The 26,487-nt window shown below is 47.6% G+C and overlaps 1 protein-coding gene across 1 annotated transcript in view; it reads left to right on the top strand.

Annotated features, from left to right (window-relative positions):
* The window catches only part of crim1 (cysteine rich transmembrane BMP regulator 1 (chordin-like)), a 287,206-nt gene that overhangs the window by 179,297 nt on the left and 81,422 nt on the right, over window positions 1–26,487 (top strand). The window contains exons 6-7 of the mRNA XM_069930938.1: window positions 10,990–11,172; window positions 16,618–16,815. Coding sequence (XP_069787039.1) covers window positions 10,990–11,172; window positions 16,618–16,815 — 381 coding nt within the window. The remainder of the gene's footprint in view (window positions 1–10,989; window positions 11,173–16,617; window positions 16,816–26,487) is intronic.

The raw sequence follows: 26,487 nt of genomic DNA, 5'->3' as shown, positions 1-26,487 counted from the left end.
GCAAATTGTTATAAGCTGAAGAAACAGAAAGAGGTAGCACCAGATACCTATGTTCAAACAGATGAAAGACCTAGAAACAAAGATTCAGATCTGCTGACAATGTTAGGGATGAGTTTAAATATTTTGTGTCAATGTGTTTGGATTCAGTAAAGGAAGGGGTTCCACAAGTGCCAGTGAACATACTTCGAGATACTGGGGCAGCCCAGTCATTTGTGTTGAACAGTGTTTTGGAGTTTGGTGATGAGACTGCCATGGGTGAAATAAATTTAATCCGAGGTTTGGGAGGTGAAACGGAGCTGGTATCTTTGCGTAGGATATTGTTGAAGTCAGAAATAATTAATGGAATGGTTACCATCAGGATTCGAGAGAGTTTACCATAAGATGGGGTTTCATTGATTGGGGAATGACTTGGCAGAAGGTTAAGTGGGTCCTGTGGTAAAATTGACAGAGAAACTGGTTATTGATGAGGTAAAGACAGATTTTGAAATCTATCTGGCCTGTGCAGTGACTCAAGCAATGGCAAAGAAACTTGATAAAGGAAGATAAAATTATTGATAAGGCAGAACAGTTTTTAGATTGGTTGGATTTCTTGTAGACCAAGATAATGATGTTGAACCTAAAAGTAAGGATTTTTCTTTATCACAAAAGGAATTGATAGGATTTGTGCTAATGAAGAATGGGCAGTGGTAGTTCCTGAAGCATATAGGGATGAAAAATTAAACTTGGCCCATAGAACATCCTTGGTCATTTTGAAGTAAAGAAGAGTGTAGATAAAATAACAAAACACTTTTATTGGCCTAGTTTAAGGGGGAATGTTGTGATTTTTTTGCAGGATGTGTCACATTTGTCAACTTGTGGGTAAACCGAATCAGGGGCCGCCAAAGGCACCATTGCAAACTATACTTGTTTGTGGAGAACCCTTTCTAGAGTTATTGTGGATTGTGTTGGTCCATTGCCCAAGACAAAAGCTGGTAATCAGTACTTGTTAACTGTTATGTGTGCAGCTTCCAGCTTTCCACTTAGGAACATAAAAGCTAAATCCACAACCAAAGCTTTGGTTAAATTCTTTACCTTAGCAAGAGTGCCTAAATAAATTAAATCGAATCAAGGAAGTAATTTTACGTCAAGACTTTTCCAACAAACTATTTATAAATTGGGTGTTAAACAAATTACATCTTCTGCACATCATCCTGAAACTCAAGGAGCCTTGGAGAGATTTCATTCAGCACTCAAGAGCATGATGAGGATCTATTCCTATGATAATGAGAAGAATTGGGATGAGGGTGACCATTTGCTTCTGCTTGCAGTGAGAGTGTGTACAGAAATCATTAGGTTTCAGTCCTTTTGAGCTGGTGTTTGGACATCAAGTTAGAGGACCTTTAATGTTGTTGAAGAACAATGGGTTAATAAGGATGTACAGTTAAATTTATTGGATTTATGTTTGTAAATTCAAAGACCGGTTGCAGAAAATCTGAAAATTGGCTCAAGGGAATTTGAAAGTGGCTTAAGGAAAGATGAAAACCTGGTATGCTAGAGTGAGGAATTTTAAGAAGGGAGATAAAGTGTTAATTCTTTTTCCCAATAAACTAATCAACCTAGGGCTAGATTTTCAGGACCGTATGAAATAGAATCAAAGATTAATGAAGTCGATTATGTGGTTAAAACACCTGATCAGAGACACAAAACACAAAATTGTCACGTAAATATGTTGAAGCCATATTCTGAGAATTCAGGTGTCAGTAAGGAATAACCTTCCCCAGAGGTATTGGTTGTGGACAGGATTAAGGAATCTATGGATCATGAGACAGTACAAGCTGACTCATGTGAGGGTCACTTTAAATAAAACATTGTTCCAGTTTGGCTGTCTAATTCAACCAGTTTGCAGAATCTGGATGATAAGTTAGATCATCTCCAGCCCCAGGAAAAGGAACAATTGAAACAGCTACTTTTAAAATGTAAAAATTTGTTTCCAGATGTGCCTCAAAGAACATCGGTGATTTGTCATGATGTGGATGCAGGAGAAGCAAGTCCCATAAAACAACACCCCTATCGAATAAACATTGAAAAGAGTAAAATATCGATCAGGAGGTGGAATACATGTTGTAAAATTATAATATTTAGACCTTTGAATTTAAATTGAAGTTCTCTTTGTGTTCTGGTACCTAAAACAGATGGAACTGTTAGGTTCTGTACCGATTACAGGAAAGTTAATACAGTAATCAAAACAGATGCTTATCCCATTCCTAGAATTGATGATTGCATTGATAAAATTGGGAAAGCTAAATTTCTTACAAAGGTGGATCTGCTGAAAGATTACTGGTGTGTGCCACTAACCGAAAGAGGATGGGATATTTCTGCATTTGTGACACCAGCCGTCAGTACCTGAAAAGGGCCCCAGCTATGGGCAAATAGCACGTCAGTCTGGCAGAAGGAGCTGGCAGCTGTGACAGAGCGCGGGAAACGGTTTTCCTGGTGGTCTGCAGCAGCAAACTCGGTGGGCGAAGGATCCGTAAGGACAACGGCCAGCAAGCATGGTCTTGAAACAGACCACTGTGGGGCAATCCCGCGTCACTCTGGCTGTCGTGCCTCGCACTCTGCCAGGCTCAGTGGCATGGGACCCAGAGAGAGGCGTTTGTCCTGGGTAAGCACTCGCCTCCAAGTCCTTGCCCTGGCACACAGTGCCTAACGCCGAAAAACTACAAGGCACCATGTTCGTCTTCACTTGCGAAGGGATGGCCCATGGATGGGGGGGGGGAGGACACCATCAGGCTTCTAGGAATATAATGTGCTACCTTTTGGCATGAAAAATACCCCAGCAACGTTCTAAAGGATGATAAATTGTGTACTCCAAGGTTTAAAACATACAGATATTTATATTCATGACTTGGTCACAAAAAGAATATCTGATGGAATTGGAAAAATTGTTTGCAAGATAATCCAAAACAAATTTAACAGTCAATTTAGCTAAAAGTGAATTTGGACATGCTACTGTGACATACTTAGGACATGTTGGTCAGGGCAAAGTTGTGCCTATTCAAGTGGAAATGCAGCCAATTTCTGAATTCTCTATTCCCAGTGGTAAGAAGCCAATGAGAAGGTTTTTAGGAATGACAGGATATTATAGGAAGTTTTGCAAGAATTTTGCAGAAATTGCTCTTCTGAAGAAGGGGGAGAAATTGGTGTGGACAAAATCTTGTCATAGAGGATTAGAAAATTTAAAGGAGATATTGTGCCATAACCATGTTTTAAAATCTCCTGATTTGGACAAACCATTTTCTTTAGCCATGGATGCGAGTGAAGAGGCTGCGGGAACAGTGATAATTCCAAAAGATTGATTGTGATGGTATTGATCATCCAGTGGCTTACTTTTCCAAGAAATTCAATGAATATTAAAAAAAATTCTACCATAGAGAAAAAACTATTGACCCTTGTACTGCTTTGCAGTACTTCGATGTTTATATCTACACAGCTCAGGGACCAATTATTGTGTATACTGACCATAATCCCTTGGTGTTCTTAAGAAAGGTGAAAAACAAAAATCGAAGATTATTAAACTGGAATTCAATTCTGCAAGAATATAATTTAATGATAACTTACATTAAAGGCAAAGATAACATAATTGCTGATTGCCTTTCGAAATGTTAAGTTTGCAATGTTTTGCAGCAAAATGAAAATTATTAGATGTATATGGTTTTAAAAGAATATTATTTATCTATGTTATATAACAATAGTGAAGGTATTTAATGTTGTGGATTGTAGATAAAAAATTTGCTCTTACAGTTCAAAATCTTGTTTGTGGGGGAGGTATTAAGAGCTCCCATTTTAATAAAATGGTGTGGCGCTACGCCATTAGGCAGGCAAACTGGCCCCACTTGTCACACACGCAGCGGGGTAGCTGGCCAAAATGACGCCGTTGGGGGTTTCCTCCTGACCTCAGCACCGGGCTCAGAAGCCAGTGCTTGACGACCCACGTGACCCCCGGTGACGTCAGGGCCCTCCAACGCGGTTCTCAGCTAGGTCCAGGCTGGGAGTATAAGACCAGCCAGGCAGCCTGCAATAAATCAGATTTACTCACTGAACTCAACCCGTCTGGTTGTGAGACCCTTCAGTGTAGCCGTGTAGCCGCCGCTACAATTGATGACCCCGACAGGTTCAAACGTCTTTGAACTCAAGATGAACTACCTTTTGATCAACGCTATAGCCATCAAGCTTTCTGAGTTCTGGGTTCAGGAGCCGGAGACCTGGTTCACCCATGCAGAGGCTCAATTTCACCTCTGCCAGATTTCATCAGATTCGACCAAGTTTTACCATGTGGTCGTCGCCCTGGACCAGGCCACTGCCAAACGAGTGGTGCACCTCATTCAGCACCCACCCGCGCAAAATAAGTATGGGACCATCAAGTGGGTGCTCACCGGCTCCCTCGGCCTTTCCAGGCGACAGTGTGCCGCTCGGATGCTGCGCCTCGACACCTTGGGCGACAGAACTCCAATCGAGTTGATGGACGAGATGCTCACGCTCATGGGCGATCACACCAACTGCCCACTCTTCGAGCGCATCTTCCTCGACCGTCTGCCTGAAGACATCCAGCCGTTACTGTCCCAGGAGAGCTTCGTCGACCCTAGGAAGGTCACTCCCTAGATATTCTCCAAGGTCAACCTGGTGCGTGGGTATCACCAAATCCCGTTGCACCCCGATGACATACCCAAAGCGACCATCATCACCCCCTTCGGCTTGTTCGAGTTCCTACGCATGCCATTCAGGCTCAAGAACGCCGCGCAGACCTTCCAGTGACTTATGGACACAGTGGGTAGGGATTTGAATTTCGTATTCATTTACCTGGACAACATCCTTGTCGCCAGCAGAGACCGGGCACAACACAAGTCTGACCTGCACACCCTTTTCTCCCGACTGGCCGACTTCGGCCTAACGATCAATCCAGTCAAATGCCAGTTGGGGAAAGAGTCCATACAGTTCCTGGGCCATACCATCACAGCCGAGGGAACTACACCTGCCGCTACGAAGGTCGCTGCAGTCAGGGAGTTCCCACGCCCGGGCAACCTCAAGGGGCTTCAGGAGTTGGCGGGTATGGTTAATTTCTATAACCACTTCATTCCATGCGCTGCGCACATCATGCAGCCACTCTTTGCCCTCATCGCGGCCAAAAAAGACAAGACACTCGCCTGGACTCCAGAGGCCATCAGGACATTCGAAGCCATGAAAGACGCCCTGCTCGTCCACTCACGCACCAACCTGCATAAGGCGCCCTCCGTCGATGTCTTTGCCACGGCCGTCGGCGCTGTCCTGGAGCAGCAGGTGAAAGGACAGTGGAAACCACTGGCATTCTTTAGCCGACTTCTTCACCCGCCAGAGCGCATATAGTGCTTTTGATCGAGAGTTGCTGGGCATGTACCTGGCGGTACGTCATTTCCGCTATTTCTTGGAGGGGAGGCCTTTCACCATTTTTACCGACCACAAACCCCTCACTCAGGATTTCGCTATGGCAAGAGATTCCTGGTCAGCCTGCCAACAGCGTCACCTCTCCTTCGTGTTGGAATTCACCACCGACTTTCAGCACAAGGCGGGGAAAGACAACGTGGTCACCGACGCTCTCTCAAGACCGGCCATCTGCGCGCTGACACCTGGCCTCGACTTCGACCAGCTCGCCAGGGACCAGAAGTCCAACGAGAAGACACGGGCCTTCAGGACTGCCATCACAGGCCTGCGGTTCAAGGGCCTCCCGACTCCTCACGGTGAGGGCACCATCCTGTGCAATGTCTCTATGGGCACCCTGCGATCAGTGGTTCCCCAGCAGTGGCGCAGGTATGTCTTCCACCATATCCATGACCTTTCCCACCTTCCATCAGGTCCACGGTCTGTATGGTGGCAGAACATTTCATCTGGCACGGGCTTCGGAAGCAGATTGCGGACTGGGCCAGAACCTGCACCCATTGCCAGCTTTCCAAGGTACACAGGCACACCAGAATGCCCGTACAAGATTTCGAACACATCCGGGAACAGTTCAGCCACATACATGTGGACATCGTCGGACCCTTACCCGTTTCCCGAGGTAACCATTACCTTTTCACAGTGGTAGACCGCACCACTCGTTGGCCCAAGGCTATCCCGATGCCTCCACAGACTCCTACTCCCGAGCGCTTTTGAACAGTTGGGTTGCCCAGTTCGGCGTCCCGAACCACCTCACCAGTGATTGGGGCGCCCAGTTCACCTCTGTGCTCTGGGCACAGCTCGCCAACAGGCTAGGGATCAAGCTACATCACTCCACAGACTATCACCCACAGGCCAATGGGCTAGTCGAGCGATTGCACCGCCACCTTAAGTCGGCACCTATGGCCCGCCTCACCAGCCCCGACTGGGTGAACAAGCTACCTTGGGTGCTCCTGGGCATCTGCTCGACACCCAAAGAAGACCTACAGGGGTCATCAGCCGAGCTGGTCTACGGTGCACTGCTTGCCCTACCCAGTGAGTTCGTCAACGCACCTCACAACCCCCAGCAGTCACCGCACGATCTACTTCCCCCACTCCGGGCCCAGTTGGACTCCTTGACACCCCCACCTCCGCCCAGACATGGCACACAGGCCTCCTACGTCCCCAGCGAGCTGTATTCCGCAGAGTACATTATTATCAGGCAGGGTCCGTCCACAGCACCTCTACAAAGACCATATGAAGGGCCGTACAAAGTCATCCAGCGTTCAGGATCCACTTTCATACTGGACATCTGGGATAAGAGGGAACTGTTTATGGTGGACAGGTTAAAGCCAGTAGTTGTGGCCCAACCCAAGATGCGAGGCCACCTGGAAAAAAGGGTCATTTGCGCCGGTTCTGGAGGGGGGGGTGGGGGCTGTTTGGCGGTATGCAGTTAGGCAGGCGAACCAGCCCCGCTTGTCACGCACACGGCGGAGCAGCCGGCCAAAATGGCGCTGTCGGGGGTTTTCTCCCAACCTTGGCACCGATGCCCCGGTGACGTCGGGGCTCCGCAGCGCGTTTCTCAGCCAGGTTCGGGCTGGGAGTATAAGACCACCCAGGGAGCCTACAATAAATCAGATGTGCTCACTGAACTCAACCTGTCTGGTTCTGTGATCCTTCAGTTAGCAGCGTAGCCGCCGCTACAATGGAATATATACTCTAAGTGATAGTATTGACATGTTTGGCCTGGAAGTCAGCCTGAAGAAAACTGAGGTCCTCCATCAGCCAGCTCCCCACCATGACTACCAGCCTCCCCACATCTCCATCGGGCACACAAAACTCAAAATGGTCAACCAGTTTACCTATCTCGGCTGCACCATTTCATCAGATGCAAGGATCGACAATGAGATAGACAACAGACTCGCCAAGGCAAATAACGCCTTTGGAAGACTACACAAAAGAGTCTGGAAAAACAACCAACTGAAAAACCTCACAAAGATAAGCATATACAGAGCCGTTGTCATACCCACACTCCTGATCGGCTCCGAATCATGGGTCCTCTACCGGCATCACCTACGGCTCCTAGAACGCTTCCACCAGCGTTGTCTCCGCTCCATCCTCAACATCCATTGAAGTGCTTTCATCCCTAACGTCGAAGTACTCGAGATGGCAGAGGTCGACAGCATCGAGTCCACGCTGGTGAAGATCCAGCTGCGCTGGGTGGGTCACGTCTCCAGAATGGAGGACCATCGCCTTCCCAAGATCGTGTTATATGGCGAGCTCTCCACTGGCCACCGTGACAGAGGTGCACCAAAGAAAAGGTACAAGGACTGCCTAAAGAAATCTCTTGGTGCCTGCCACATTGACCACCGCCAGTGGGCTGATATCGCCTCAAACCGTGCATCTTGGCGCCTCACATTTCGGCGGGCAGCAACCTCCTTTGAAGAAGACCGCAGAGCCCACCTCACTGACAAAAGCCAAAGGAGGAAAAACCCAACACCCAACCCCAACCAACCAATTTTCCCCTGCAACCGCTGCAACCGTGCCTGCCTGTCCCGCATCGGACTTGTCAGCCACAAACGAGCCTGCAGCTGATGTGGAATTTTACCCCCTCCATAAATCTTCGTCCGCGAAGCCAAGGCAAAGAAAGAAAAGAAAGATAGTATTGACAGGAGCGACAGAATGGTCAGTTAACATTTAACGTAAGCGCAACACAAGTCACAGCCCAGCGATATTTCGATACATTGGACGAACTGAGGGAAGGTTTGTCACAGTCTGTTCCAGAATCGATACAGTTGCAAAGACATTGTGATTTTGCAAGGGAGAACCATGCTGACTCCTGGAGAGAAACACAGCCTTTTGAAAGCAGCTCCTGTGGCCAGCTATTTTTTTGTGGCATTCAGAGCAAAGTATGCTCTGTGAATGACTGCGCTTTTTCAGTGGATTGACCTATGCCAGGAGGGTCTTTTTGGGAAACAACGTGCTTCATTTTTATTGTGGCAAACAGTGGAGGTCACTTGGAGAGACTGCTTCATTTTAAATGTGACTAGCAGTGAAGTTACTTGGAGAGACTGGTGCCAGGGTCTTGGAAGCGTCGTGGAGGCCACCCAGTTCATGGCTTGCCTTCAAGAGGACCAGGAGTGTTGAGACCACAGCTCGTGTGGATGGACATTTCTTCAAAGGCATCGTAAGATAAATTCTTGAGCCTTTAGCAGCCACACTCCAGTCTTCCCATCAGTTCAACATTAATTCTGGGCATCAAATTCCAAAGCCCTCCACTTCAACTCTGTACTTAAAGACTGAACTTTGAAGCAACTGTAGATCTTGGCCTGGAATGTAATGGTGTGGGTATAACACACACACACACACACACACACACACACACACACACACACACACACACACACACACGGATAGTTTAAAAGTTAAGACTATAGCTTAAGAGTAAGAAATAAAAAATAAAATTAGTGTTTTAAAATTATTCACTATCTAGTTCATTGCGCTATTGCTGTTTATTGCACATGGTTCATAACAGATGGCTTGGGGTAAAAACTTGCACAATCTGGATGTAAGGACCTAAGTGGTACGGTATCTCCTACCAGATGACAGAAGGGAGAACAGTTTACATGAGGGGTGTGTGTGGAGTCCTTCACAATGTTTATTGCCTTTCACCTGCATTGAGTGCTGTAGATTCCTTTATGGTAGGAAGAGAGGCCCCAATGATCTTTTCCGCTGACTTCCTCTGCAGCGTATTGCGGTCTGAGGAGGAATAAATTCCAAACCAGGCGGTGAGGTTCTCCACCGAGTGCACTCCAAGGAACTTGTTAGAGCCGTCAGTGGTCAGTGAAGGGTGATCCCCTGGGCCCTCCTGACAATCATCTCTTTTGTTTTATTTATGAAGGGTGCAAAGCGAGGCTTTCTCGTGCAGTCAACACGGTGTCATTTTTATCAGAACCACTAAGTTGCTTGGTGAGATACTGTGATGGGAGGGCAAGTGCTCGCTATTTTTTGCCTTGCAGCTCAGGGGAGTTTTGTCAGCTCCTTCTGAAACTGGCTGCTCTGACTTGTCAGTGGAAAATATCTGCCGGAGTTCAGGCTGCAAGCTCGTCAGGTCAGCACTTTGTGGTCGGGTTCCATGCTTGAGGTTGGTCTTGTAGGTGGAACGCTCAGCTCTGAAGAGATCATTCCCTTCCTCGACCTGACCACAGAGCCTGAGCAGTCCCTGCCAGTGTCTCACTGGGCCCCTCTCTTGCATGTTTCTGGGGTACTCTATTAGCCTCCGATTACTGTGCCTTGTTCTCTGCTGAGCTAGCTGGATTCTGGTAGGGCAGTAGGGAACATAGCCAGCCTCCCTGGCTCAATGGGTGTTCACTCCCACACTTGCATTAATATCAGCAGTAAACTCGGCCAGCACCGTCATGGACATCAGTCTTCACTCCATCAAGGACATCTACAAGAAAGCAGCCTCCAACCTCATGGACCCTCACCACCCAGGCCATGCCCTCTCCACACTGCTACCACCAGGAAGGTGGTACAGGAACCTCAAGACAAACACCCAACTCTACAAAAAAAGCTTCTTCCCCAGATTTCTGAATGGACAATGAACCACAGACACGACCTCACTTTCTCTTCTTTTACAGTAATTTATTTATTTTTTAAAAACGTAATTGAGAGCAATATTTGCATCTGTAATGCTGCCACAAAACAAATTTTGTAACATGTTCATGACATATTCTGAGTCAGAACCCTAATTCCCACGCTTTCTTTGATACCAGGAGTCCTGGTTCCTACATTCCCTTTAGCACACCATGCCATTTCCCAGTTCCCTTCAACATACCAAAGGCCTGGTTTCTATGCTCCCTTTCATATTCCCAAGCCTCTGTCAAATCTCCTCTCATTGTCCAGAGAACAAAGTTTCCCTGTAACTCAGCTCCTCAAGACCTTGCAACTTCCTTGTAACAGCAGTAGTACTGGGTGGTGTGCACACCACAGAAGGAGGGCACCCAGCTGGTGGGACAGTGGTTTGAACCATAGCTTGACCAACCCCTGGTTCAGTCCTGACCTAGGACACGATCCGTATACATGCTAGTTCTGTCATTGCAAAGATTTCCTTTGGGTGCTCTGGTTGCTTCCCACATCCCAATGATGGATCGGTGGGTTACTTTAAAATTGCACCCTCACCCCCCCAACCCCCCGGCCACCCCCATACAGGGGAGCAGCAGGTAAATCGTGGGTTGATGGGTATGACACAGAGAGCACTTTTCAGGGAATTATGCGGTACTGTGGATGCAGGTCAAGGGGACTAGGAATAATAGTGCAGCACAGATTAGATGGGCCGAAGGACCTGTTTCTATGCTGTAGTGTTCCACAGTTTTAGTGGGAATGAGAATTATAACAATGCAGTGAAAGCTGACATGAACTTGATAGAACGAACAGCCTCTTCTTTAGGGAATAATGTGATTGTGCAGTTCATGCTCTGTGCCTTTCCTTCTCCTTACATCCTTCTGCATTTATCGAATGTGGCAGATTCTGATGGAGCTGGTTTATTTTGCTCTGTCTTTACAGAGACGAAGCCCACCTGCATCTTCAATGGTGTGGAATACTACGACGGGAACATGTTCCGGATGGATGCCTGCCGATTCTGCAGGTGTCAAGGGGGCGTCTCCATTTGCTTCTCGGCCCAGTGCGGTGAGCTCCACTGCGACAGATACTACGTGCCAGAAGGAGAGTGCTGCCCAGTCTGCGAAGGTAAGCCTCCCCGTGGGCAAATGTGGGAGGCGGAGGCGGGGGGGGGGGGGGGGACCGGGGAGAAGTCTTCCTCAAACCCTAAATGGCTTCTTTGCAGCACCACCATCCCCTTTGACAGACTAGAGAGGCTATTGGTGGGCAGGTACTCAGGTACATTAGATTGCCGAGCCTTATCTGTGGGTGTTGAAGTAAATACGTACACATTCTGGAGAAATTCAGTGGGAAGTAAAGATATCTCACCAGTGTTTCGGGCCTGAGCCCTTCATCAAGGTATGAGCAAAAAATCAGGCATGTGCCTCAATAAACAGGTTGGGAGAGGAGGGAAGAACTGGCATGGGGAGGAGCACAGGCCAACAGGCAAGAGGTCATGGATAGGAGGGCAGGGGAGAAAAGCTGAGAATTGATTGATCGGGGCGGGGGGGGGAGCTCTGTGAATGCAGAGCTGGAAGAAAGGAGGCAAAGGGATAGGGAAAGGGGGGAGGGGTGTTGGCTAACAGAAACTGGAGAAGTCACTGTTAATGCCATCTGAATGGAAAGTGTCCAGGTGGGATATGAGCTGTTGTTCCTCCAATTTGAAAGCAGTTAGTTTCTTGTAGTGACATAGCGCCTTTCACAACCTCAGGGTGTTCCAAAGGACATTCTTTTTTTTCTTTGGCTTGGCTTCACGGACGAAGATTTATGGAGGGGTATGTCCACGTCTGCTGCAGGCTCGTTGGTGACTGACAAGTCCGATGCGGGACAGGCAGGCACGGTAGCAGCGGTTTCAAGGGAAAATTGGTTGGTTGGGGTTGGGTTTTTCTTCCTTTGTCTTTCGTCAGTGAGGTGGGCTCTGCGGTCTTCTTCAAAGGAGGTTGTTGCCCGCCGAACTGTGAGGCACCAAGATGCACTGTTGGAGGCGATATCAGCCCACTGGCGGTGGTCAATGTGGCAGGCACCAAGAGATTTCTTTAAGCAGTCCTTGTACCTCTTCTTTGGTGCACCTCTGTCTTGGTGGCCAGTGGAGAGCTTGCCATAGAACACGATCTTTGGAAGGTGATGGTCCTCCATTCTGGAGACGTGACCCACCCAGCGCAGCTGGGTCTTCATCAGCGTGGATTCGATGCTTGTGGACTCTGCCAGCTCGAGTACTTCGATGTTGGTGATGAAGTCATTCCAATGAATGTTGAGGACATTACGGTCAGCCACATAATGGGGAATGAAGCAGTCCATTAGTCCATTGCAAAAATGGCAAAGTGTCAATCACCAGATGACCTCATTTCATTGAACGATATTTTCTCTGGGGGTGTGGCAAAGCACCCAGAGCACTGATGTCCCCTGCTGTTTTTAAATTTAAATTTAGACATGCAGTGCCACCCAATTTACGCCCAATTAACCTACATCCCCAGCACGTTTAGAACAGTGGGAGGAAACCAGAGCCCCTGGGGGAAAACCCATGCACACACAGGGAGAGCATACAGTCCCCTTGCAGACAGCGTGGGATTTGAATCCTGGTCCTGATAGCTGGCGCTGTAAGGGCATTGCGCTAACCGCTACGCCAACCATGCCGCTGGTTGTTCAACCAGCATCATCCTTTATATTCAGCAGATGTAAGTCAGCTCCACTGAACATGCAGAATTACCTCAAGACCTGTGTTGACACTCTGGACTGGGGCTTGAACTCATGGCATTTTTCAACAGCATATAACTGAGCCACAGGTCTTAATTAATCTGAGTTGAAGATTGCCCAGGGGCACACAGATCAGAGAGCTCTGGGTTTCAACCTTAGATCCACTCTCAGTAGGGGCTTCTAAGCTGCAGCACCCGGGCAGCCCACCTGGGACACAGGTGGGATTAGTGGGGCAAAGGTGCCGCTAGCACCTTTAAAGCTGAGGGGGGGATAGTCCCAGTAAATTGCCAACCCGACGATTTAAGAGGGGATCCCACCCCCACAATGATGCGTCACGCAAACTAGTCTTCCCCGTCCCCCCCACCAGCTGTCAGTTGCTCCCCCACCAGATGTCAGTCTCCCTCCTAACGTCAATTACGCTCCCCCCAACCCATGGCAGCCGACCCCTTTCCCCTTCCCCGCAGCAGCGACCCCTCTCCCCTTCCCCGCGGCAGCTGACTCCTCTTCCCTTTCTTCCGGCAGCCGACCCCTCTCCCCTTCCCTGCAGCAGCTGACCCCTCGCTCCTTCCCTGCGATAACAACCCCTCTCCCCTTGATCGTGGCAACCCCCTGCCCTGCGGCAGTGACCTTTGCCCCACCCCCATCCCGGCCCCCATCCCGACCCCATGGCAGCGACTTCTCTCTCCTCTCCCGCTCGTGGCAGGCTCTTCACCAGGAGTCGGCCATTTTGGGGTTTCAAGCTGCAGGAGGACGCAACCTACGTGAGTGTTACTGGGTTCCCTGACTACCTCTGAGGTAGGGCAGGGACCTGGTTGAATTGGGACGACCTTGAGCAGGTCAGACCCTTTCAGCCTGCTGCGCGAGTGGGGCGCTATCTGGCCAAATTGCCCGGTTTTCATGGCGGCTTGAAAAGGCCTAGTGTTGCTGGCAAGACCTGGAGAGTTGTTGTCAGCTCCATTTGGCTCTGAGATGAAGTGTATCTAGGCTCATGCTCTGCCTCGATGCTGCACTAACTGCATTTGAAATCCTGTCCATTGATGCCCCTGGTTGTAGAGCTCTCTGCCTGGAAGTACACGAGCATGACTGGCACCTTGCCTTTTGTTGGGATAGCCTGCTGGTACCATCCTACAGAGCATTGAACATCCAAGGACTTCAATGTGGAGAGAGGGCAGTAGGAGCATAGAACCAGTCCCAATAATCTTCGAGCATGTTAAGGACGCCAACATATCTACCAATATGCATGTGTTAAATGTGTCCATTCATAAAGAAATACGGTATTGAAATTGGCTCACTATTTCAATGCCAATCATCATTTACCTCTTATACTAATCTCATTGATCATGAAACCTACTAAATATTGAAAGGCCTGGATAGATGGAGAAAATGTTTCCAGTACCTGCAATCAAAAGGCACAGAATCGGAATAAAGGACATCCTTTTAGAACAGAGTTGAGGAGATGTTTCTTTAGCTAGAGGGTGGTGAATCTGTGTAATTCATTGCTACAGACAACTGTGGAGACAAAGTCATTAGGCCGATTGAAAGAGGTTGATAGATTCTTGATTAGTGAGGGTATCAAACATTACGGGGAGAAGGGCAGCGTGTTTGGCATAGCGATTAGCGCAATCCTGTTACAGCGCCAGAGATCAGGACCGGGGTTTGAATCCCGCGCTTTTTGTAAGGGGTTGGTACATTGTCCCCGTGTCTGCGTGGGTTCTCCCCGGGGGCTCCGGTTTCCACCAACCAATTGAAACGTACCGGGGTTGTAGGTTAATTGGGTGCAATTGGGTGGCATGGGCTCGTTGGCCGAAATGACCTGTTACCAGCGCCGTATGTCTAAATTTAAAAATTTATAAATTAAAATAAATGGGGGCTGAGAGGAAAAATGCATCAGCGATGGTTTGAATGGCAGAGCACACTCAATGAGGCCTAATTCTGCTCCTCTGACTTAGTCTTACTAATTGTTCCTTAGACTTCAATGCTTTGTATTGTAATACTCAGATTAATGTTTAAATGGTGTGAGAGTGTCTGCCTCCAGGACACCCTCAGGCAATGTGCTGCATATTCCAATTACCCTCTGGTTGAAATTGCCCTCTAAACCTCTCCTCCCTTACCCTAAGCCTACGTTTTTAGACACCCCTGCATTGTGGATTTTTTTTAACCATCTATAGCACCTATCCCCTCATAATTTTGTGGGCCCTAATCAGGGTCTGTCCTCTTCTGCAGGGATAACTACCCAGCATTTCCAGTCTCTCTTCAGCCGTGTCAAATGCTGTCAACCTGCAATTTCTGATCCTATCCCTGCAGTCACTGAAAGGTCAGGGGAATGAGCAAAAATAGGCTCCGCTGTCGGGAAGGATTCAGAGTGATGTTGATCCAGTCCAGTGAAGAATACAAAAGTGCTGGAAAAACTCAGCAGGTTACCCAGCATCGCAGGAAGTAAAAGACAATTGGCATTGCAGGCCTGAGCCCTTCATGTGGAATGTAATTGTGGTTGGCAATTACCATATTTGACAGCATATAGGATCCCCCTTTTATCCCCAAAGAAATTGCCTCAAAAATCTCCCCAGGTCGTATATGCGAAGATGACACCTTGGTGCCACCTTTTAGCAAGATGGCGACAGGAGAAAAGTGCTCAAACAACTCGCCCGTGCTTTCCAGATATGCCACCTCTCACTTCCCCCAGTAAGAAGCCTCGCTCTCTCCCTCTTTCCCGCATGTCTGCTCTCTCACTCTCTTTCTCTTTCTCTGTCTCTGTCTGTCTGTCTGTCTCTCTCTATCTCTCTCTCTCTCTCTCTCTCTCTCTCTCTCTTCCACCTCTCACTCTCTCCCACCTTGCTTTGAAGGGAGCGCTGAGCCTCGATGATCATGCTTTGTTCGCTGAGCACAGCTCCCTGAACAGATTGGATGAGGCGCAGGGACGGGTGGCAGTGAGCAAGCACTCCCCTTGCCCCCCCTCCCCACCCCCTCACCCCATGCGCCTCATTCAATTTGCTCGGGGATTCCATCACTCTCTCCCTCCTGTCACTCACTGTCTCCCACAATGCTTTGAGGGGAGCGCTGGGCCTCCATGATCAGGCTCATCGAACAAAGCCTGATCATTGATCCCCTGCGCCCCCTTCAAAGCACTGTGGGAGAGAGCGAACTACGGGACCCCCAAGCAAATTGAATGAGGTAAATAATCTAAAGCTTTTTTTCATGAAATCTCACGCTAAAGATAGTGGGCGGGGGGAATTCCTATATGTCAGTGGGTCCTATATGCCGTCAAATATGGTAATGGCCATCTCCTCTCGCCTCTTAGTTCTTAGGGCGCCATGGTTAGCGTAGCAGTTAGTGCAGTGCTCTGACAGTGCCAGCGACCCGGGTTTGAATCCAGTGCTATCTGTAAGGAGTTTGTACATTCTCCCCGTGTCTGCGTGGGTTTTCAACGTGTGCACCGGTTTCCTCCAAAACTGTACGGGATTATAGGTTAATTGGGCGGCATGGGTTTCAATGGCTGGAATCGGCTTCTACTGTGTTTTAAATAAAACTTTAAAAATATTCGGAACAAAAAGAGAAACGTTTACAAAGTTGCTGAGGTCGAGGTTGTTCATTCTGCTCACTGAGTTGCCTTGAAGCAAATCTCTCACCCTCCCACAGCAGGGTTTTGTTCTGGGTTCCTTTATTAAAGGGAGTGGTATAGTTTCCCCTTGGTTTCGATGGCCCACTCTAAAACATTATTCCAGCAAAGCTTTGCATCTCTGCTGTGCGCTCGGCCCTCATGCTCAGTTTACCCAGCAAACCATCACCGATCCTGCAGCTGGCTGACAATTGTCCTCTCTTCCTCCACCCAAACCCCGACAGATCCGATTTACCCCATCCATAATCCTGCCGGCTGCTACGCCAGCGGGCAGATCCGCGCCCATGGCGACCGCTGGCGAGAGGACGACTGCACCTTCTGCCAGTGTGTGAATGGTGAGCCCCACTGCGTGGCCACAGCCTGCGGCCAGAGCTGCCTGAACCCAGTGAAAATCCCCGGAGAGTGCTGTCCCGTCTGTGAAGGTAAGCGAATCCTTGGAGATGCAATGCGTCGGTCGGGGCAGCAGATCATAGGATTCGAGAAGCCAGCCTGTGAGGGCACAGATGTATAATAGAGTCAATGGTAATGACATGCATTAATATTCTGCTGCTTGGTGTTGTGAGTAGCAATTATTCTTGGAAGAGAAAATGTTTCCCAAGGGTTGTTTGTGTGAGTCTAATATCACAGCCTTTAATTGTAATGCTGAGCTTTGGAGTAAAGGTGAACATCAGCCGGAAGAGGAGGCCATTCCCATGTTCTTTGTTCACCTGCTGCCTCGCTGTCCCCTCACACCATCACAATTTCTGGCTTAACCCCTGCATGGATTCCATCTACAACTCCCGTTGCCCAGGAAAGGCCGCCAACATACCAAAGGACCCGTCATACCATGGGCGCTCTCACTTCTTCCTCCTCCCATCAGGGAGAAGGCCCGAGAATGTGGATACACGCACCAACATTTTCTTCCCTGCAGCCATCAAGCTCCTGAATGAACCCCATCGCAAAGTGATCATATTCAATGTTAATGGATATTAGCATACTCCGTAATTGTAATCCATAAAGGGCTGTATGAATGTTGGAGAAAAGATGTTAATCAGCTGGCAGAAGAGCCTTTCTCATTAAACCAGGAATTTGGTGGCAAATAATCTTAAACCTGTAACAGTACATAAAAGCATTGGAGGAACTCAGCAAGCTCATTACTTTCCGTGTGTGACCTGCTGAGTTCCTCCAGTATTTTTGTGTGTTATTCCAGTTCTCCAGGATCTGCAGATTTATCAAGATTTACCCTGTTGCAGCTTTCTCCCAATGGGCGTGATATCCCCAGACTGTGGGCATTAGCAGAGCCCAGAGGACAGGGGTAGCACAGTCACCGGCAATGGACCAGCCATGGAGCAGGGAAATGAAGGGAAGCCAGGAGAGAGGCGATCGCTGCTCCTGGGAACTAGTAACAAAGTATAGGCCAGTAGAAGTTTCACTCATGTAGTGTGGCAACTCTGACAGCCAGCTTTAAGGGACCAGGTTAAGGTGGGGGTGTGAGGAGAGGAACCTGAAGGGTAATGTTTTCACACAGAGGGTGGTGGGTCTATGGAACAGTCTGCTAGAGGTGGTGGTTGAAGCAGGTACTATTGCAACGTTTCAGAAAAAAAATTGGACAGAAACATAGATAGGATGGGATGAGAGGGATAGGTTAAATGGGTTAAGAGGGATATGGGCAGGTGGGTCTAGGTGGGTGGGCGATTTTTCTCATCATGGGCAAGTTGTGCCAAAGGGTCTGATTCCACAATGTGTGACTGGATGACCATAGTGCTCCTGGAGCCACATTGCTGGTGGGGACGGAGAAATCCCTGATCAGCTCTACTGACCCTGAATCTTTCCCAGGTTGCAGTCCTGAGTTGACACCTGGAATCTGCCATAGTATTCCAGTTCTCATGCCTGATCCAGTCCTGGCTGGAATGATTTGGAAAGGGACAGGAGGACATGGTGGGTAATTACCCCGTTCTTGGAGAAACGGTGTGCAAGATGACCGCAACAAAGAGGAGTGATGTCTGAGGCAGTCCCAGCTCAGGGTGGGGCTATCACCTGTCCTCCAGAGGCATGGGAAACCTGCAGCATGCCATAATGATTGACCATCTCTACCTCTTTCTGAAACAGCTTCTTGGTCACCCAGTGTTACCACCGTTTCTTGTAGCCATTCTTAACCTTCTTATGGCTGTGGCCCCCTTCAGACTCTGCTCCAGGTTTATGGGCCCCCTTCCTGTGAAGCAGTCAAATTTAGTTGGTTTCTTCCATACCTCTCTCAAGCTGACTACATTCAAAATTTAAAAATTTTTTTTATGATTTCAGTCTGTGGCCTACCCTTAAATGTGCTGTGGCCACCAGTGGGGGGGGTGGGGAGGAGGGGAGCTGTATGACCTCCATTGAGAATGGTTGGTCTAGTGACAAGTCCGTCATTGCGGCATCTGCCCCGATTAATGCCAGCTCTGCACCTCCATGTGCCTGGATCCAGCAAAGACCTTCACCTACTGAAATCTAGCTTAGTATTCACCATATCGTTGCTACCCAATTATGTACTTATACATGTATGTGAGAAAGTTGCGCGCGCGCACACACGCGCACATGCACACACATATACAAACACACTCAATCTCTCCCTCTGTTTCACCCTTTCACTTTGTGTCTTTCTCCCTCTCTCCATCTCTCTCTCTCTCTCTCTCATGCACACGCATGCAAGCACACTATCTCCCCCTCTCTTTCACCCTTTCACTCTCCCTCCCTCAAAGGAGCTAAACGCACTCACTGTACCTGGTCGCACTTGACAAGCATACACACTCATACATACAATCTCACATGGGAACATGCATGGACATGCAAATAAACAGATACATGCACTTAAAAAGACACATGTGCATGCCTACATACAAAGACACAAACCTGGAGGCAAATACACACACCTGCACATATACTGGTGCACAAACAACAAGCACACATGCACATGGAAATACACACATACACGCTCAAAACCCGGGAAGTAGTTGTGAGATTAGGTTATTGTGAATGCAGTCCCTTTGATTTATACAGACAACCCCCCCCACCCTCCACAGTTTTGCAGAAGGCAGGCAGCACTGCTTCAAACAAAGTAGGTCAATCCCCTGTTTCAGATGGGAAATCAGGAATCTGAGGAATGTAGAGGTAAAAGAAAAGTTATTTTGGGAATGTTATGCATGTTTTCGCAGGGATTTTATAACAACATTTCAAGAACATTTTCATATTCACACCTTGCAGGTGGCTGCTTTGAGGCAACAAAGAAACAGATAGAACTAGCTTTATTTCCCTGTGATCTGTGCACAAAGGTATAGCCTCCATGTACTTCTCGTGTATGGTAATTCATTCTGCCCAATGGAATCTGGTGATGTGGAAGGTTGGGAATAACTGTAGAGCTGTGTGTGTGTGTGTGTGTGTGTGTGTGTGTGTGTTTGGGAGTGCACTTGAGTGTGTGCATACAAGGAGAACAAGGAGAAGTGCATTTGTGTGCCTCATTCAACAAATGCCAGGCCCACCTGTCTTGCGGTGTCTGAACGTGTTGGTCCAGATTTGTTTTCTTTACCCTGTCCTACATCAGTTTGAGCCATTCCAGAACTTTGATATGTTGGCTCATGCTCTGCATGGTGAAGTTACTGGGCTCAGTGTTCCGAGGCTTGGACTGGAGACATGACTTGGAATCCCACCAAGCTGGCTGAGAAATTAAATGAACAAGTAGTTAATTCCTGTGATGCTAACCAGGAAACTGCTGGAAACATGCCTTTCTTGCTGGTCTGGTCAAACCCAAACCCATTGCAACGTGACTGGTGACGGTGGCAGGGATGTGTACTGAGACTCTAGACTGTGCTCTTGTCATGAGGTATTTAACTCAAGTCCTGTCTATTCTGTCAACAAATGCAAAACGAAACCTTTATGTGTTATGGACCCTGATTGAGTAAGTTTAAGAAAGTTTATTGTCATCTGATTGCACAAGTTACAACCCTACGAAACAGCATTCTCTTGTTCTCAGGGCAAAACACGTAGTCACATAACCAGACATAACACACATACACACAGACAAACAATACATATGCAGGACAAATATTCATTGATACATATAAATAAATAGATATTGTTTCCTAACTCTCAGATGGTTAGTGTGAGCAGTTCCTGTGGTCATTCAGCGTTCTCACCGCCCGTGGTGAGAAACTGTTGGTGGTGTTGACTCTGATCCTCCTGTATCTCTTCCCTGATGGGAGCAGCTGAAAGATGCTGGGTGCAGGGTGGAAGGGGTCCTCCATGATTTTGCAAACCCTCTTTAGACAACGATCCTGATAAATCATGTCGATGGAGGGAAGGGAGATTCCAGTGATCCTCTTTGCCAATCTTATGCTCCTGTGGATTGACCTCCAATCCATTTCTCTACAGCAACCACAGGTCATTGGATGCCATGTATTGTGGAGATGTTGGAGGGAAGTTTGGCCTAAGTGGCGTTCACAACTTCATGCAGTTTCTTGCAGCCTTGGGCCAGTGCATTTCCCATCACAAGCTCTGATGCATCTGGACAAGGTGCTCCTGTAAAAGTTGGTAAAGAAACCTCAGTGACATACATCAGACTTCTGAGAGAGTAGAGTTGTTGGTGTGCTTTCTTTGATATAACATTGAAAGGGCTGTTTTGAGTGGTTTTTGACATGATTGGAAATGGCCTGGATTGGATAAACCATTATGAGGGCATCAGACAAAGTCTCTTCTAAGCCACCCTCAGAAGAAGTATCATCTTTCCCCCTGTCCCCACATCTCTCTCCGAACCTAGCCAATCACTGAGTGTAGAAGGTATTAGGGGTGTCCTGAAGCAGTGAGTGCAGTTCAAAAGTACTTCATTGTTTGAACCGCTTCAAGATGTTTCCTGGAAATAAGATGGTGCATTGAGGCAAGTGTTGTCATTGAAATGGATTGCAGGAAACCATTGCACACTACCGGAGGGGATAAGCAAGTGTACAAGAATAACACCAGACAGAACAGACAAAGGTATTTACAGCATAATTTAGGCCATTTGCAGTTAATTTCTCATATTTTAAAAGCGTTGAAAACCTTCGTTTCTGTAGGTGGGTGAAATTTGCGTCATCAAAGTAGAAGGAACTTTAAGCTCTGGAAAATCTTTCCAGTGTTGGGAGAGGAAACCCCAGCTGAGGGCCTCATTTCCACTGTGGCATTCAAACCAAGCACAGCAGCTACTCTCCAAGAATGAATGGTGCTCAAGATCAGGGTCAGAAAAAATTTAGCTTCCACTCGACTGCGACTTGCTTGAAATGATGAAATCCATCTGTGAGAGGTGGAGAGGGAAGGGAGCGAACAGACAGGGATTTGTAACAAAGGGGAGGGGATATTCAGTGTACATTGTGTACCAATAGATGGATGAAGTATAGTAAGAGATGAATTCAATCTTAAATACGGATGTGACTGTAATTTTTTTAAAGTCACATATATCATCTTGAATGTTCTGAACTTTTAGTTGCAAGGAGGATTCGTGTCATGTTTACAACCACCAATAAGGCCCATAACTTTGTTGGCCAGAATGCTAATTAGCTAAGGTAACAATCCAGCTCTAACTTTGAACTGATGATCTGAGCATTTCACTCATCATTCTTGATGTGCTTTTTTTTATTTCTGTACATTTCTTTTTGAAAATCTAAGCTGAAATAATGGCTGTTGACAAATAAACTAGAGTCTCTGGGGAGAGTGGAGCAGCGAGCATGTGGTTTTCATGAACAAGGAGAGTTCAAGCCCCTTCATGCCACCTGAGTAATCGAAATTCAGTTAATTTTCAGCATTTAAAACATGTGTACTAGTTATGGAAAACAAAAATTGAATCCAATTATTAATTATCACATGCATTAAGATACAGTGAAAAATATTGTTTTGCTATCCAGTCAAGTCAACATAAACGTAGTACAAAAACATAGATATACACTCCAGGAGTAGGTGGGGGTGGGGAGGCAACTGCCCTCCCAAATTCGGACAAAAGAGTGGGAAAAATTCAGGCAAAGCAAGAAGAAAGAAAAACGTACAGAGAAAGCAAAAAGATAAACAAATTAACCAAAATGCTGGCCCTATTCCACCACGTCCCGGCCCTGGGCACCTTGACGACCAGGGCGCCGCACATCTCACCTCCAACCCGGGGTCCGGACACAGGCCACAGCCTCCTCTTGGAACCAGCTCGTTGCTTGGGCAATGGCATTCAGCGTCAGTGTTCTGACCCTATGACGTCAGCGCGCATACGCCAAGGCTGATTGTCACGTGATAGGGTGGTCGCAGCCCAGTGGCAGGACCTGCTGCTGACATATAGAATGACCTGCTGTGGACTTTGCGCATCTGTGTGATGATGTCAGAGGGCCCGTGTAGCGTCACCCATTGTCTTTCCCACAGCAACGGGCCTTCCCTCAGATGATGAAGTGGCCTGGGCCTGGGGGTGGATGTGAGTCTCGGCCTTGGCTGGCAGCTATTCGCGCAGGAAGCTGCGCCCTGTGTCTGGGCCCGGAAGTGGGAGGCGAGGCAGTCTGGGTGCAGAGTGGACCTCGTGTACAATTTCGGGCAAATCAACCCCTCTCCCCCCTTAACCAAAGGTCCCCTTATGCCCAAGAGTGGAAACAGAAGTGCAGGGATAATGTTATAATTAATCAAAAATTCCAGGTATGGGATGAAAAAGTGCAGTTTAACAGTGCAGGGGTATCATCGTTTGTTCATGGAAGGTTCGTACAAGAGTCTGAGAACAGCAGGAAAGAAACCCTCCTTGAATGGAGATGTGTATGTTTTCAAACTCATCTATCTATTGCCTGATGGGGGTGGGGAGGGGTGGGGGGAAGAAGAGAGTGTGACCATGGTGAGATATGTCTGGTCTAGTCAACTGGAGCTGACCCAAGGACAAGAGATAAAATCCCTCAAAGGCGTCTGAAATGTTTTGAAAAAAACAAGCTCACTGATTAATACTCAAATACATCGTATTCACTACTGTTCTTCCAGATGGAATATCTCTGTCTACCCTATGTTCAACTCCAGAACCACCAATATGATTGAATCTTTGCTTCATCTTCAGTTCATTCAGGGATGGACAGTAAATGTCCTCGTTGTCACTAATGTCAACTTTTCTTCAACAAATTAACATATAAAAGCCAAAACTAGATGGATGAATCGGTGCACGGGATGCATGGTGACAAATACATCAAAATTCCTTCATGACCAGAAACACTCAGCAGGTCAGACAGCATCCGTGGAGAAATACACATTAAAAAAAAGTTTCAGGTTGAAGACCTTAGTTAGGTCACTGACAGTCGGGGTCCAAGAAATTCCTAGGGCTGTGCCGTAGAATTATAGGCAGAAAGACGACAAGCAGGCAGACCATCAGCAACTGGGACGGTCGGTAAATGCTGGCCTTACGAGTGATGTCCCTGGGACCATTCGACAAAATACATGGGCGGAAGAATGTTAGTGACACTGATAGATGGCTCCACTTTCCAAATCCCCGACTCAGTGTCTTCAACCTGAAACTTTTTTAAAAATCTGTATTTCTCCACGGATCCTGTCTGACCTGCCGAGTGTTTCCGGCAATTTCTGTTTCTCTTTCAGAAGGAGACGAAAGCATGCAAGCTTCTTTCCTCCCCACCCCCCCCCACCTCCCACCTTTTGGGGGATATGAGGAGAAGAGTTTGCGGAATATTGTCAGGGAATCAGTGGGCAGGGGTTGGAGGAGGCGGGTGTGACAGTAGGTAAACTGTCTGAAATGTTGCTTAATTCTCTTGAGAATGACCCAAAAGTTTCTGAAGAATCTTCTCTTGCAAGTGAACAGTGATGACGAGCTGGTGCATTATACCCCTCTGTTAGACTGCATGTATAAATGGGCATTTTCCTGATCTGATTCCTGATTGTCAGGTTGGCAGGACAGTATGCTAACCTTTTAGCTGTTCCACTGAGCAATGGCACGTTAACAGAGCCTACAGTTCCTTGGTCACAGCTGAGTCAAAATCCTTGAACAGTTTGTCCATTCGCACACCGGGAGATCAGACTAAGTTCAGGAAGGCAGGTCTTGCGAATATCAATGGATAGACAATAAATGATTAGCCTGCCAGCAGTGACTATGTCCCGTGGAATATACAGAGATGCAGGAACGTTTTGGGAAGGAATCCAGAAGAAAGGCAGCCAGGCTACTGAAAGTGTACATCTGTTGGTGGGGTACAACTGGGTGGTATAGTCATAGATGGAATCCAACAAAACAGCAGGGAAGAGGGCTGGGCTGCCTCAGTGATGGGCAGACTGGGGCCTTGAAAATGCAACAAACCCAGGATATCATTTGAGTGCTCTGACTGAAATCTCTGAAGGTGAGTTTTAAATTTGCTTTTGATGCCGGAGGTTGCAGTGGGAATTTAGAATGGAGAGCATTAGCTGAGTTGGGCTTGACCATGACATCCCATATAAATAACTTCTCCCCAATTGTGTGGAAAGTGTGTTACAAATTGAGATTCAATGCACAATCAACCCTTGCATGAGCAGACTGTGCACATTTCTTTCACTCTTTCTTCCACACAGCCAGCCAAGAACAATGAGTTAGCAAGGCTATGGGACAGTCAAGGTGAGGTAGTTGCCATGGATTCCGCAAGCAGAGAATGGGGCTGCATTAAATTGCTTTTAGCTTTTAGGTAAATATCTTGGCCAGATATTATCTCTAATGTATGAGGAGTAAACTCTGCCATCTTTACCCATGAGATGACTGTGTGCACATTGGAATATTAACCAGTTACTCTATGCACATATTGGTTCTCCCTTCCCCTCTGCTCCTCTCAAAGTGCCTGTCTGTCACTCTCTCTCTCTCTCTCTCTCTCCCTCTCTCTCTCTCTCTCTCTCTCCCCCTCCCCCCCACTCTCTCTCTTTCTTTCCCTCTTTCTCAAACATCACAATCTCTCACAAACACACATTTATCCTTCTCACACACACTTTCGCACTGCTCCCTCACATGTTCACATACTCGGATAGGTTCATTGAATACCAAAAAAATCCAAATGCAGATGTGCAGTGTCAAATCAGACCTTTCTTCCCACTGCCCATTTTCCCCAATCCTATGTCAATCCTATTTGTTCTCCTCGTGTGCCCATTGACTTCCATCAACTCTCCCCAGACTCCACCACCCACCTATACACTTGGGGTAATGCACAATGGCCACTTCACCTACTCACCCCATTGGAATGTGAGTGAGAACCAGAGTGCCCAGAAGAAGAAACCCAGGTAGTCATAGGGAGAACTTGCAGAGCCCACCCCAACAGCACCCAGGGTCAGGATTGAGTGCAGATCACTGGCGCTGAGAGAGAGCAGCTCCACGAGAGAGTGCCAACCTAAATGCAAGTGGGTGGCGGGAGAATTGGAGCAATTCTTTGGGTTTGTGAGAGCAAATGAGTTGCAGAGAAATAAGTGGAAAATGGGCAGACGGGATTGTTCTGAGAGGTCAAAGGGTATCCTCATGTCACAGGGACATCAAAAATATAAACTCATCCACGCATCCACCCAAAACTAGAGTCGCGAGACACTGCAGATGCTGCATCCTTGAACCGTTAAAAAGAAGCTGAAGCTCAAGGTCCCCATTTGAAATGCTGACTGATCACTCTATCCATGGCTGTTACTAGAGCCGCAGAATCCCTCCAGTCTTCATTGTTCTCTGCACCCACGAACTGCAGCACTCACACACACTTTCACACACACTCTCACACACACACACACAGACACACACACACACTCACACACACACACATACACACTCACATACACACATACACACACACACACACACTTCATACGCATTTGTATCTCATACACAGCCCACTTTCTCTTTCACTCTATCTTTCTCTCTCTCTCTTTCCCTCCCTCTCTTTCACTCTTTTTCCATCTCTCCCCCTCTCTCTCTCTCTCACACACACACACACACACACACACACACACACACACTCAAACTCTGCCTCTCTATTGCAATGCGGATTCACTCGTCCTTATACAACTACCAGCATGAGCAGTATTACAATCAGCTATTGAGAAATCTGCATAGCTTACATTCCACAGGGCTTGGTCTTAGTAAATAACTGCACCCCTGCAATTAGGAG

The sequence above is a fragment of the Narcine bancroftii genome, chromosome 4 (genome assembly GCF_036971445.1).
Source record: "Narcine bancroftii isolate sNarBan1 chromosome 4, sNarBan1.hap1, whole genome shotgun sequence".
NCBI lineage: Eukaryota > Metazoa > Chordata > Chondrichthyes > Torpediniformes > Narcinidae > Narcine > Narcine bancroftii.
The sequence above is the reverse complement of the archived record's forward strand: the minus strand, read 5'-3'. Positions and strand labels throughout refer to the sequence as shown.